The sequence below is a fragment of the Bombus pyrosoma genome, linkage group LG9, assembly GCF_014825855.1.
Source record: "Bombus pyrosoma isolate SC7728 linkage group LG9, ASM1482585v1, whole genome shotgun sequence".
Classification (NCBI taxonomy): Eukaryota; Metazoa; Arthropoda; class Insecta; order Hymenoptera; family Apidae; genus Bombus; species Bombus pyrosoma.
Genome location: NC_057778.1, coordinates 3,287,245 through 3,301,996, shown reverse-complemented (window position 1 = coordinate 3,301,996; position 14,752 = coordinate 3,287,245). Strand labels below are relative to the sequence as shown.

Sequence of the window (14,752 nt, the reverse complement as noted above, 5' to 3'; positions counted from 1 at the left end):
AAGTTTCCCTCTTCTTGTAATTTTTCACATTTGCTACAATTTACGAGTAATGATGAAACTATTATGGCATTCATGAATACATTTTACTAGAATATTTTATATTCATTATGTTTTTGGTAATACTAATATTCATGTAATAGTAATATTAACTTTATTGTGTAGCTTCCATTTTGCCGAAAAGTATACACATTATAAATTCAAAAAATTATCTTACCTACGTCAGGATTTAATATCATCAAAAACATAAATTAAAAATTACCCTCTTTGAAGCTATTGTTCACTGTCAACTATTTTTCATATCCCTAACACAAACTACATTTTCAGTCTAGATAATACAAATGTCTTAATGAATTTGAAATATTTTATTTCTTATTGTTCCTGTAATTTAACGCACTGGTGTCACTTTTTCCCATTACTTTTGTGCAATTCATATATTTTGAATTATTTATTTCTGCTATATATATTTACTTAACTACCCACGCAATTCTCGATCCCAGTGAATTCAATTAAACGCAAGCGTTCAAGTTTCGTAATCTCGTCAACGGGCAATTAATTGCTCAATTAGTTGATAGTTAAGCTCGCGATGGTAGTTAGCTCGGTTCCCCCAGGAAGATGTTAACGATCAATATTCTACTTACATCAGGCATATTTGGGAATACTGGAGCTGCGATGAAAACTACATAAGGCGCGAACTCCGCCGTACGCAACACTTTCAAGGCTTGAGGCTCGACATCCAATATCGCCACCTTGCCTTCTTCGTGTATTTTGCGGATCGTTTCGAGTTTCGTTCCATACATAGCGTTTTCGTGCGTACCTATTAGGAAAGATTTGAGTTAGAAAATTCTTTATGTAAAATGTGAGAGGGCTTGACAATGATTTATTTACCATATTCGAGGTATTCATTGGCAGCGATATCAGCCATCATTTCATCGTGCGATATGAAATAATAATTGCGACCGTTCTCTTCGTCGTTCCGTGGAGGCCTCGTTGTATCTAAAAAATCAGGCAATTTTGATTTTAATTCGTGTTTTGATCTACGTTTGCAAATTGACTTTTGGCACTGAATTTTGTTAATGGATTGGAATATAAAATTTTGCAATTGGTAAATTGCGAACACGAAACATTTCGTGTTTGTAATGTTTAACAATGGTATTATAAAGTAACACACTACAAGTGTTCATTAGTTTCACATAAGAAATATTTGTATATAAATTTTATGGTATTAGAATATTTAATACTGGATATTTTTAAGAAATGTAAATTGAAACGAAAATTTTGTATACTTACGTGGAATAGGATAGGCATATTTGTCAGGATGCTTCGCGATAATGGTATTTTTTATCTGACGACGACCGACACCATGTGCTCCCAGTAACACTAACGTTTTCCGTTGGAATGCAGGATCTGAAAAAAAAAACATTATCATAAATATTAATAACAAATGCTTAAAGAAATATTTAAATATTTAAGTTGATTATTTAAATACACAAAATACATCTTCATTCATTTCTCCCATAGAAAAGAGAAATTAATTTTAAGAAATTGTAGTATTCAAATTATCTTCACGTGTATCCTTTAAGTCGTTCTCTTCTCAACTAGTTATCGCTCTCTAGTCAATTTTAATACAACTGTTCATTCAAGTTTCAACCTCATAACTCCACTTGTAACTTCTAACCCAATTACCCGAATCGCTCATTCTAACGTACATACAGAAGTTCGCAATCAAATCATATTAATTTCCACTAGTAAATTTTTATAGTTGAATCGTTTAAAAGATCCTTTTATCACATACTGTTTTATTATTAAGATCTATTAATCCTAAACGAATTTTAATCTCAAAAAAATTTAATTACATTAAAAATCAATAAAGGTCTTAATTAAGACTAAGATTAAGATTAAGATATAATCTACACCGAGGAATAAATTGTCACACAGGTACTTACAAGGAAGCTTAACGACCTCTTCGTAGGTGACCAGATCCAGCTGGTCAAAGACTGCGTTGTGTTTCGCGAGATACTTATCCTTGTACTGCTTCTTTTTCCGGCCGAATATTGAGCAATTCACTGGAAATGCAAAAAATTGATTAGTCGAGCAGTTGAAGTAAATATCATTGCACAGAACCACTTGAAATCGTATATCCTGTAAAAGAATTACTTCTGACTCCTGTATGTTAAATCAATAACCAATTCTTTATAGAGTTCGAGGATGTTGCGTTATTATTAAAGAGCGTAACTAATAGAAGAATATATTTGAACTTATTAAGTTCGTATCTCTTATTCATCAACAACAATAATTGGATCAATTCTTAAACAAAACGATTTTCATTTCTGCGAACTGAGATAAAAATAAAATAAAAATTTATACTTGGAAAAAAGAAAGGAATTATTGATTTCGTTAAATGGAAAGAGAATTGGGCTTTCAATAAATTGAATAAATTCGTTGGACAGTCAAAGAAATTGATTATTTCAACATACAAGATCGCTACGAGATTAATTCAATCCAAATAATCATCTAGCGCTGAAGTTTCTTTCTGTGCAGGCTATTTCATAACATGAAAGTACTTTTATATCATAAAGTCGCAGAAAGAGATTAACCAGAGATTGTTCTTTCTGCATTTTTAATTTATTAAATTCAAACCCAATGCTTCAAACAATTTAGTTTAATTCGAATAATTGTTTCAGAACTGAATATTTTCAATTTATTATAGATTGCACGATATGTCAAATATGTCTATGGGATGTTTAAATATTGATAAATTTGTTTTAAGTAGATACACATTGACCATACGTTGTAAATAATAATTTGTTGGTAGGAAAATTAACGGGAATTATATGATGCAAATAATTAATTAATCCGTTTAAAACTTCTTAACTTTTTGACATCAATTCCTAGCTTTAGTATTCTAAATTACAATAATTCCCAACGTGTAAATCATTCCGCGATTAACTCAATATTCAAACTAATAATTCTTCTTTTCATTATTTTATTGTTACTGTATATTAAAGTTATATCCAACAAGTTAGTTAAAGCTTCCTTATATTTGAATATCAAATTCCGACGTTTCGTGGCAATTTACGTCTCATATTAAAAAACAACCTGCATACAACGAGAAGAACAGTCCCAGCGGGTAATACAATACATGATCAACGATAGAAAATTACTTCGTTTCAAGATGAAAATAAATAAATATAGAAGAATAACTCATTATCAACTGCTATGCCATTCATAAACGTATGTACGTTCCTTGAAATTCGTTCATAGTGTAACGTGTAGGCTGTAATCGAAACACTCAGCAAAGTCTATTATCGCTAATTAGCATTCTCCTTGAATGCTCGAATGAGCGAGCATTTTACGCGCAATAGAAGTGAAGAACTACTTCAGTAAATGTCAATCACTGTGTAAGCATATTCTCTCTAATGGTAAAGAGATTTCATTCAATCAGCCAGTTTTACATAGAAGCCATAACCATAAAGGAGGACGTGGGATTCCCACTGAGATGGGTGTTCCAGCAGGTCACAAGATGAAAGTTTAAGGGCATATCCTCGGGTGGTTTCTCTGTGTATATGTGTGTATGTATGTGTGATTATGAGCATGATTATGACGAGTTTGAACGATTTTAGAAATGATAGATAATTTATGGGCAATTGAAATTGTAATAATTTAGTAATAGTATTTGGATACTATTAGTCACTTCCTCTTCGGGTTGGAATATTGGAAATATAATGAAGTGCGAATATAATAATACTTTTCCTTAGTACTTAATCCGAAATATAAATAAGTACGAATTATACGAATAATTTTGAGAAGTTAAGAGAAGATTATTTCAAAAAGGTGGATCACAAATTTAAAGATGTAAAATTAAAAAAAAGGTTCATACAAATATATGTGGATAAATGAATAATGGCAGCAAGAATAGATAATGTCAAAATAGATATCTGTAGTTTCTTCTATAAGACTCGATACATGATTTAAACAGATCTTGTCACAGATTGCCAAATTCATTCAAAAAGATTTTTGGATTATATTACTATACTATTATAATATATTCGTGTGTATGATATATGTACATACTGCATAATATATGCTACGCATTATAATACGCATTATAAAACGCATTGAAACATTTGTTTGTATGAATCTTTTCTCTCGTTCCAACACATAGAACTTCTATATAAGATTGTCCAATCTTTTCGAAACACTCTACGTATCATCTTGTTATGTTTTTTTTTTCAACTGTGTCATTTTATTACAGTGATATAAAATTATTATAAGTAATTTACAATCTATAATCGTTCTCACGAGAGAAATAAATTCAATAGATAGTAACGTTCAAAATGTAGGTTGAATTCTGTTCGTTCAAAATCTCAACATAATAATGCTGCGACGATGTGCTTGCGAGTGGTGTCGTGCGAAACAAGCGTAAGTGCGTGAAACGTTTAGCGAAAGCATGCATCGAAGCACGCCACGTGAAAGCATGTTCTGTATTACGTAGAGTAACTCGCTGTACAGAGTATAATGCTAAAGTAAAATAACAAGATAGAAAAGGATCTACTAGTTTGTGAAAACTCCATGGAATAAAGTGTTCTTATTATCCTATATAATATAATTCGATCTAGTAACTTCAATTAATAATATTATTTGCCTTTTGTTATTTATATTACAACACACAGAACATTTAAGTAATATTTCCAATGTACAGTTGTCTCTTTCTATAAAGAATCTTCGTAGAAAATTTTATGTTCTATATGTTGTATCAATTGCAAACTATTTCTTAGAAAAACTATAAGTTGTAGCGTATACATATGAACGATAAAAGATTATAAGATAGAAGAATTGTAAATTGTTATATACTTAGATTATAATAGAATTTATCTTTTCAGAATTATTGTTTTAAAGTTTTTATTTTATAAAAATTGCTTTAAGTTAAGATCGAAACTGACATCAACACTGTCTGTTAATAATAGTAATTTTCTGATTCAATTTAATTTAGCATTTTAAACTTATATAGATCCTAGATTATATATTGCATTAACAATAACAAAAAGTCCCAAATTTTTAGCTGCATATTAAGTACCAGATGTATCAAAGTTAAATCTGTACAAGATTTGAAAACTTGAACAAAAAAAAGAGTATGTACAATGTTAATCAAATAGGAGGTGATGATGTAGGGGATGATGAAAGGAAATTTTTTGGAGGGAATAAATATATATCCATTTTCATTTCATTTTTTAATAATAAAACTTTAGAATTTGTGAGCCTTTACTGACGAATCATAAGTTGTTCTCATACATGGTGTTTCATAGGTTTTAAATAAGAAATTATATATTGTTTGATATGAAGGCAAAATAATTTTACTTTTATATCTTATTAATGTAGCTAGTTAACTGTATTGAATGACAAAGTTTCAGTCATATAGTAAAATAATAAATTACCTTCGTTGCGATTTTATTTTCAAGTACGCATTATTTTGTGTTCCATATAATTCGCTGATTTACTCAGTGCAAAACTGCAGCTGACAGAACAATACAACCTCCATGTAGCAGAAACAATATGTAATTTGTTGTTTGAAACTTCAATAAAACTCCAGGGAAGTGAACAATGTATTCGTATTAATAGGCAAGCAAAACAACATTTTTAAAGCTTTCTTGCTAAAAATACAGCGAGGTTGGACATCAAATTTATTAAATAGAAAATATTCCTTCCATCATTCCCTATTATTCGTTATTTCACTGACCTGTGGTTTTGAAATGTAAATATTCGTACAAAACTATTCATGTCAGCCCAACTATTTATGTTGCCCCAGATGTTTAACGACTCGTGATGATGGGATGTATTGCATGATTCGATACGTACGAAAGAAAATATACATGTATATATTGAGAACATTTAAATGAAATTATCATAAGCACAATGATCTCTGATTTTCGATCGATCATTTTCATTGATGAGACTCAAAGCCATTCGCTCTTTCTTTTTAAAAAAAAGAAAAGATATAGCGCCAAGTTAATTTCCTGAAGGTTAGTTTCCTCAGAAAAATAGTGTTTCCTTTTATTCTCGTCAAATTAATGCGTGTGTTTGAAAGCACGGAACGAGTATATTTTGTATTTCATGCGGACTACACGGTTCTACGTGACTCTACGCGTTGTCTACCTGAAGGCAGAGTCATACCTGTCGAACCGTCGCAGCCTTCGGTGTGAGAAGAACATCCTCCTTCTCCTTCAGCATCTAGCCCCGCACAACACAAAATAACAGCTGTATCACTGAAGCTAATCATTTCTTTTTCGACCTATCATTCTGCTCTGCTAATCACGATGCACGGTTCCGCAATCATTTTTTTCAAAGGTTTCCCCTTCTTTTATTTTTTGTATTCTAGTAATTTTTTCTATTCTTGTTTGCTCATTATTTTTGATAATAAAGATATGTACACTTCTATTCACAGTAGATAGAAAGGATACGAGGAGAAATAAGAAATGCCTATTTTTAGTATTTTCACATTTTGGATGGTGTATGGTATATTATGTTGGTGGTAATTGAGGCTATAGAACTATCGAGTCAGGAAGGATTACAAAACAAAAATATTTATATCAGAGTTAAAGTTAAAAGTGTTAACTTTATCTCTATGTTTGTCTTATTTTTAACTTTTTCCCCTGATTAGAGAGATTGAATAATTCGAATCTCCTCTGTCTTCCTACTTTCACCATTTTTAATTAATCAAAGTCTGCATTATGTTAGGAGTAATAAAAATTCATGCATATACTCAATAATTGAAGAGGGAGTAATTTAAAATATTGGAGGCTGGTTAATGATATTAAGAGTGGATATTTTGTGCTTTGTTCCAATATTCTACATTCTACAGTATTCAATTTAACGAAATTACAATAATGCAGAGCGATTATTCGTGTGTGTGTTTGCTCACATCTTTCCAAATACCTACCTAATGAAAATACATGAACTCGATACCGTGAACAGTAATAAACGATGTAGTTGATTTTATCGAACCATGTCTTTCTATCGATGTAAAGTACTAAAACTTGATTTCTTTTTAGATAAAATTATTTTGTAACGTTTTCCCTTCTCCATACCCTTCGCATTATCATTTCATACAATAATTTTCGTATGCATTATAATTTTTATGTTATATTGTTATGTTATTTTATGTTACAATCTTTTACAGCAAACTATCCTAAACACAGAGGAAGACTGGAATATTTCTGTATCACGTCGAGGAATAAAACGTTCGGAAGAAGTACATTACACGTCAAAATGAATAAAACAATCCTCCATTATACAAAATTGGTTCTACAAAAAGTTTCGCGAATCGAACTGCGTCAGCTTGTTCGATTGAAAATTGCTATTTCATTATTTGTAACCACGCACGATCAATCATTGAAACACTCAACTTTTGTAATCATTCGTCCCATCGTTGGAGAAATGAAGAGAGAAAGAAAGAAACAGAGAAAAAAACACACGCAGAATGAACTTGGTAGATTTCTCGTGAACCAGTATCGCACGATAGACATGACTGACATCGAACGATACTACATGCTCCATTGAAAATCTGCGCACATCTAACAACACATACATGACATCATATTCACCAGCACATTTGTTTCATGGCAGCAGCGAGAGTAGTGGAGATTAATCGGAGAACCAAACGTGACAGGGTTTGATAATGGATACGGTAAGGCAATGGTAAAAACGCGGCGAAAATATTTCGTTTTCCGTTTTGAATATCAGACAGAATGCGATCTGCTGGAACCTATAATTACCCTGAACTCGTTCGATGCTAGACTACATGATGAGAGAGAGAGAGAAAAAAAAGAACGTTCTTTTACTGCTGCAGTCATATCACAGAAGTTAATTACGGCTGCTTTCCGTGTTTTATCCTTCATGCGATCAAATCCTCTTGACAGTCAGGTTTGATCTCGTTACGAGACAGCCAGGGAAAATTGGTGAAAATATGTGTATTTCAGAAAATATTTAAATTCGATGTTAACAGGATGAAATTATTTATACTGTCGTTTTAAGTAACAGAATTAAGTGGAAATAAATTTTGTACGATTTGATAACATACAAGCAACATGATGAATACTTTAGACCTATTAGTAAATTCACGTTTATTAATTACGATATTAAACGTCGTTATAATGCACAACTATATTATGAACCCTCAGTAACTACTTCTTTATATAGTATAATAAGAAAATTACAGAGGGACATATGAGAATACATATAAATTTTCCTGTTCGAGATCGTCCAAAAAATCATAGAAATAAAGGATAAAGAATTTATTTTAATTCGTTTCAACAACAACTTGACACTCAACGACAACTAAATTCTTGAGAACGTAATTACACCATTCATAATGGACCATGACTAGAAACAGTATATATTTTAGATAGATGAAAAGACCATATTTTGTGTATAAAAAAGAAACTATAAATTTAAAGAAAAGATGCCTCTATATCAAACATGTACTTATAAGCTACAAATCAATGGAAAATTGTATGATAGCCGCTGCAGGTTAATTTCAAACATAAAAAGATTAACTCAAAAACTGCATTTCTAATGATAATTATTAAATATTCATTTTATTATAGCCTAACAAATGAAATGCCCAATTCAGTTATATTACCTTTCTATACGTTTTCTTATAGTAATTATTTTTATCTTCGTACATCATTTTAGATATCATCTTAAAGCTATGAATTTTCTCTTTCAAATTCTTGGAAAACTCATAACATCATGAAAATATGTATTGTACATATCTAATGGTTTAGACTAATTTTCAGGAAGCAACCGATCACTTCGAAGAAATTGGTTAGTTTGACTACTATACTGACATATGTATAAAATTTTAATTTTTCAACTTATACATACATATAAACGAATCTTTTTTTTTTTAGCATTCATTGAAATATGAATCATTGGACATTTGGTCTGTTACAAGTAAAAGTAATGTTCTCTTAAAAAAACAACTAGCTTGTGCGCTCATCTACGAATAAACTTGACCACACCAATTATTCAATTGTTACCTTGTTCTTGCTTGTTCTTTTCCATTGCCATGTAAGCGATACGTCGTTCCTGAAGTTCAGGCGAAGGAATCAATCCCGCGGAACCGGCCGCGTTATCCTTCTGCGCCTGCCACCAATAATGATCGTCCTTGCTGATGATCTGCAGTATATCGCCGGTTTTAAACGCGATTCCAGCTTGTGCGCACGGTATCAGCTCATCTTCCAACGGATCATAGTCGAATTGTGCTCGAACGAATATCTGTCGGTGCAGAAAGATTCAACTATTAGCTTTATTCGTCGCATTATTCGACGAGATCATTTTCGATTGGTTGCTGTATCAGTGATCCTATATGAAATCGGTGAAATGACATCGAGAGTTCTTGACACTGCTCAAAAATGTTACTGTGACGCGAAAAGGGAGACAGAGAGGAAACAAAATGAAAGAAAAATAAAAAAAAGAGATGATAACAACAGTTTAACGGTGCAGAAAATTGGTATCGTGACATGGTAATCGTACAAATTGTGGGTGGTGGTGGGGTGACACTTGACAATTTTCGCACTCAGATCACCGACACCATTTAGGTTAATAGAGAATCACATCGAAGATAAATTAATCGTTGGCCTAAAACGCGTCGGCGAAACGTTCGTTCTACGACGTTATCGATCGCTGTGTCGATGCTACTTACGTTAGCCCAGGTTATGCTATCGCAAATTAATCGAACCACTGCGAAAAATAAGCGGAGAATGCGACAAACGCTAAGCGATTTGGCGCTGGCGATAGTTCTTGCAGACAGCATGTACACTTCGTTTTAATGAAATAACTAATTTGTTAGATTATTATTGTTGGTGAATACCATTCCATTTCTTTCTCCGATCTAGTTTGATAGCGTTTGATGCGTTTACAGCGAGTAAGCGCAACGCGACATAGGCATTTACAACGAGATTTTGTATTCAGCTGGAATTGCTATCAGCGATCGATGCGTAGCACGAATCATTCACACCTTTGAAGCATCGAAAAACACTTTACGAAAGAGGATTTTTCATTGTTTCCTTATTAACATGACGGGAGTAAAGGGTTTCTTCAATACTTGATTCAATATAGTAAAAAGTTCACCTTTAAATTACAGTGTAATGTTATAATGAGTATTATGAAAGACATTCGATAATAAAATATTCGGATACTTCTGCAATTTTGGTAATGCAATCTGCTATTTAAAGTAAAATAAGAGTAACATATTTCATCAAATCTATATGCATACCTGTAGTAGGTGTAAAAATATTTTGGTAGGATTAATAATAAATTCTTTTCGTATAAATAACATATTGATTACATATCGCGAAAAAGCAAACATAAAATTCTAGTGTGTATTTTTAATTAACGAAACGTTGCAATTTCACGAGAATTAAAATTTTATTAAATGTGTTCCATCAAAATGGTTTTCGCAGGCCGATTTCTGTATTTTTATGTATTCAATAAATATATAAAAATTAAATTCCAAATACGAATTAAAATTATATCGGTCAAAAAAACAAGTAAAAAATTAATATTTGTTCAATTCGTTTGCGAATTATTGCAAACATTTTTATCCAACTCGAGCAACGACAGAGCACGTTTCAAAGCTTAACGATAATTTTTTAATCAAATTTTTCTTTCATCTTTGCTCGTAGATTATATTACAAAGTTATCATATCCAAATAACGTCTCTCTATTGAATACATTTTACGATGATTATGAATAATTACACGAACGTGAACTTACAATAAATTCCACTTTCACATCTTTAATTATTGCAGAAGCATAAATCTCTGTTCGTAAAGCGTTTGTATAGTAATCAGACGCGGCATTAGTTCATAATTATTAACAATCCATTAGGAACAGAAGAAAAATCTATTAAATCGCATTGAAAGTCTGTCAGGTTATGAAAGTCTATTAGTGACCAGAAATGATCGATTGATTAAAAAAGCTGTCATCCTGTATTTACACGTACATTCGCAGATAGCGGGTCGGATCAAAAAGTTGAACGACACTAGAACGACAGTTATACGATTCTCGTTGTCATTATTAAATCGTATTAAAATCAGTGCAACGATCGTTCATCTAGCGATGCATATATATGAACAAAGTGACTCGCTTCTTTTCTTTCTGTACATTCATTCTCTTTTTTTTTTTTTCTTTTTTCTTTTTATCTTCGACAATAAGCTGAAGCACTAGATGCTGCACAGTAGTACGTACACAGCACACCGACACACACACGCACGCCACATACGCACACGTACACGTTTGAAAAATGCGCGATATGCAGAATATGCATTCGGGCTCTACGTTAAAATGTGCGAATAAGACATACGGCATACGAAGGAATAGAATAATAATAATGCTGAGTGACAATAAAAATGGCATTTGACTTGCGGCGCGTATCATTCGCAATCGAAAAATATGCCGACGATGATTCATAATGAATTCAAAGGGATGGTGGTGTGTATAGTGGAGTAATGAAATTCGTGTGTTTATATGAGAAACCAGCCCTGCACGAATATCTCTGCTTCCAAAAAAAAATGGTTTTTCAGGTCATTTACCATAATTTTAGCGCGGCTCTGTATAAATTAATTGCGTGAATTTCGGCCATTGACAATGTTTTGGCATTTTTGTTTTTCTCTTTTTTTATTTTGGCGGATGGAAAGCATTTGAGCGGCTGAAGCATCGAACCGGTCGAATTATCAATGGATCTATAGTCAATTAACGAGAAAATCTTTTCAGCTGTTCGTTGAATGCATCTTTTTAAATGACGCTTATTTGATGGAAAATATGAGCTCTTTATATGGTTTAGGGTACGAATTATGTGAGTCCCTTCAGTGTATACGTGGGTGAAAACTACTGATATATGATAATCATGCATATTCTATTAATTTGAAGATGTTTACAGAGCAAATATTGTTTTTGGTTATAGATGTTCACATAGAAAATTTTTATAATTATCATTAATTAGAAATGCATTGATAAATTGATAAGTTGAAAAGAAACAGTTGATCGAGAATTCATGCTAAATATCTGTAGAATTAAAACAGTTAAACACTCATTATACAATTCGTTTGGATCATTTATGTAATTTTTATGAGTTTAAATATCAACGAAAATCTTCATACGTATCCTTTTATTAACTTTTAGAGAATGATATATGTGGTGCATAACACAATGGTCACAACAACGAAAGCCGGCTAGCGCTAAATGAAGAATAACATGATGTTTTTAATAAAACACAGTACCTCGAGAAGCAATCAATTAAATCGATATCATTTAAATCAAATTCTACGTATTAAAAACTTAAACGAATTTATGACAGGCGGGTAATTTATCGTTCAAATAACATGTATCTTGCATAAAATTACGCGAAATAGTTCTGAAACTTTCAATCGAGAAACTTTACTCGTTTCTCGTATTCGTTGAATAGTATTTTATAATTCTCGAGAGTTACGTTCAAAATTACAAAGATTTTCTTACATGACCGATAGGTTTGAGAGATTTCATAGGAGGAAAATTTCGTAGGAAAGTTCATAAATTTTGTATACTTTTATATTCGCTATAAAATGAAAGATTGGGAAGAAATCGAGGATTATGCGTAAAGTATATAAGATAGTTTAGATGAAAGTTGAAGAGTGAAAAAAGTCAGAAGAGATTGGTATATTCGTACAGGCCTAGTCTCTACAGCTAAATCTAATGTGATGGTTCAATGGTCGCGCAATCATCTACGCCTCTCAATGACTACGAGGCTCGCCATAACAGTGTTTCGTTGCATTAGCAGTAAAAAGGGAGACTCTCGTGTTCAGGTGTACTAGACGAAAGAGAAAGATGGACATGGAAAGGTGAAAAGGAAAGTGGGATAAGGGTTTCGTTCATGAATGTAATACGCGCTCGAAACGTTCTCTTTTTTTCATTTAAATCACATCCAGAAACCTAGAAAGATATTGAACTATATAAAACGAAGAACTGAAAAATGCAGGGAACGAATGAAGTAAATGGAAGCCTACTTTCTTGCCATTGCATATGGTATGATGATCGAATGATCGTGCAGCTTGGGTCTGGGTAAATTTCAGACTTTCAAAGATATTGTTAATCCACATATATGAATCCTAATATTTCGCTGCTAAAAATATTTTTAATATCTTTCAATCAAATATTTTCTTTGAAAACTCAATATTAAGTATACCGATATTGCGCGTATATATATTATACATAATTATTTATTTCAAAATGCACAATCAATAAACAGATATATGTGACTATGTTGATTAGTTGTTAAATGGCACGCTAAGATTATAGCAAGAAAAGAAAACCAAACTCACGAAGGAAAATGATTAGACACACGATTAACTCACGAGCATTGCGTCCACTTTCGGAGCGTTTAGCATTGACGTATCGTTCAGAACTTATTTACTCAGACTCACACCGCACACGGTACACAATATGCGTGTGTTCAAACGTAATATGTAATGTGGATATGTATATATGTATGATAAACGCATAGCCTTCTAACTACAGCAGTCCAATCACACCAGATCAAGTGGCGGTACTTACTAACACTGGCAGAGGCTTAATCCTGAACAACTAGAGCGTTGAAGAAACAGAAAAAAGGAAGATCGATTAATTAACATGTTCATCAAAACTTGATCTCAGGCTGAATGTTCGAATTCTAGTTTTTGTTCTCTTGTCATTTTTCTTTCTCTTTCTCTCTCTTTCCTTTCTGGTATAATTAAGAACAGACGCAAGAAAAAGAAAAAAAAAAAAAAGAAAACGAAAAGAAAAGAAAGAACACCTACTGTTGGGATGTCGCGCGCGTCAACGCTTCCGAGATTCACGGTGCGCATTGCTGTGACACATGCAGTATCCCTTCTAGCTCTCCCCTCGAACTTGTCGAGCCGTGAAACTTCGTATAATCGATTTGTTCGATTATACGAAAACGATCGAGCTCGTAGCTTCGTAACAGCCAAAAGCGTCACCAAGATGCGAGCTGGAGAACCAAAGACTACGGTACTTTTCGTCGTTTCGTAGGAAAAATCGATTCTTCTTCGTTACACCGTCGAGAGTTATCGAGACATTTTTTGGTTCAGTTTCTGTAAAAGTCTGTTGATCCGGCAATCGTTACGGATTTAAAGTTGAAAGACACGACAAATAAAAAGTATCTCGACGTAGTAGTTGAGATTTATAATCGATTTTCCAGCAACGATCGAGCAATGTCCGTTTTGACAAGCGTCGAGCAACGTCACAGTTTACTCACGTTCGAAGCTACGATATTGGACGGTTAGTCACGCTCTTTGCGGCTCATCTCCGCAAAGACTTTACAATTACAATGCGGCCTGTTGAATAATCACTCGTTCAAACACGGTTTCTTTTGCTTTTTCTTAGACTGTACAAGTATTTCTAACGAGAGAAAAAAAAAAAGATGAAAAAAGTGACAATGTCTACCATACACATATACTTCTATAGAAAAAAGAGGAAACATTAAACGGCTAGTGTATGTATGTACGTGAGACGGTGAAGCATAAAGATAGACAGACAATGAAGGCATTCTATAAAGACCAGTTTCATAAGAAAAATCATTTTCTATTTTCATATACAATTTATTCGTAATGAATCATCGCACTTCGTTGTATCACGCAAACTATTCAATATTGTTCAAATAGTAGTATATGAACATGAAACTGGTCTGTGAGGAACCATCGACGAGGGCAAGGAGTCTCAG

At 32.6% G+C, this 14,752-nt stretch overlaps 1 protein-coding gene across 10 annotated transcripts in view; it reads right to left on the bottom strand.

Annotated features, from left to right (window-relative positions):
* Nucleotides 1-14,752, bottom strand: part of LOC122570867 (peripheral plasma membrane protein CASK) — a 262,855-nt gene that overhangs the window by 3,663 nt on the left and 244,440 nt on the right. For 5 of the 10 annotated variants that reach the window (XM_043733759.1, XM_043733757.1, XM_043733758.1 and 2 more), the window contains 7 exons: nucleotides 13,588-13,617; nucleotides 9,036-9,273; nucleotides 6,169-6,225; nucleotides 1,944-2,063; nucleotides 1,288-1,404; nucleotides 886-993; nucleotides 639-814 (listed from right to left, as the gene is read on the bottom strand). In XM_043733759.1, the coding sequence (XP_043589694.1) occupies nucleotides 639-814; nucleotides 886-993; nucleotides 1,288-1,404; nucleotides 1,944-2,063; nucleotides 6,169-6,225; nucleotides 9,036-9,273; nucleotides 13,588-13,617 (846 nt within the window). The remainder of the gene's footprint in view (nucleotides 1-638; nucleotides 815-885; nucleotides 994-1,287; nucleotides 1,405-1,943; nucleotides 2,064-6,168; nucleotides 6,226-9,035; nucleotides 9,274-13,587; nucleotides 13,618-14,752) is intronic. The other 5 variants (XM_043733762.1, XM_043733763.1, XM_043733760.1 and 2 more) reach the window with 3 other exon arrangements.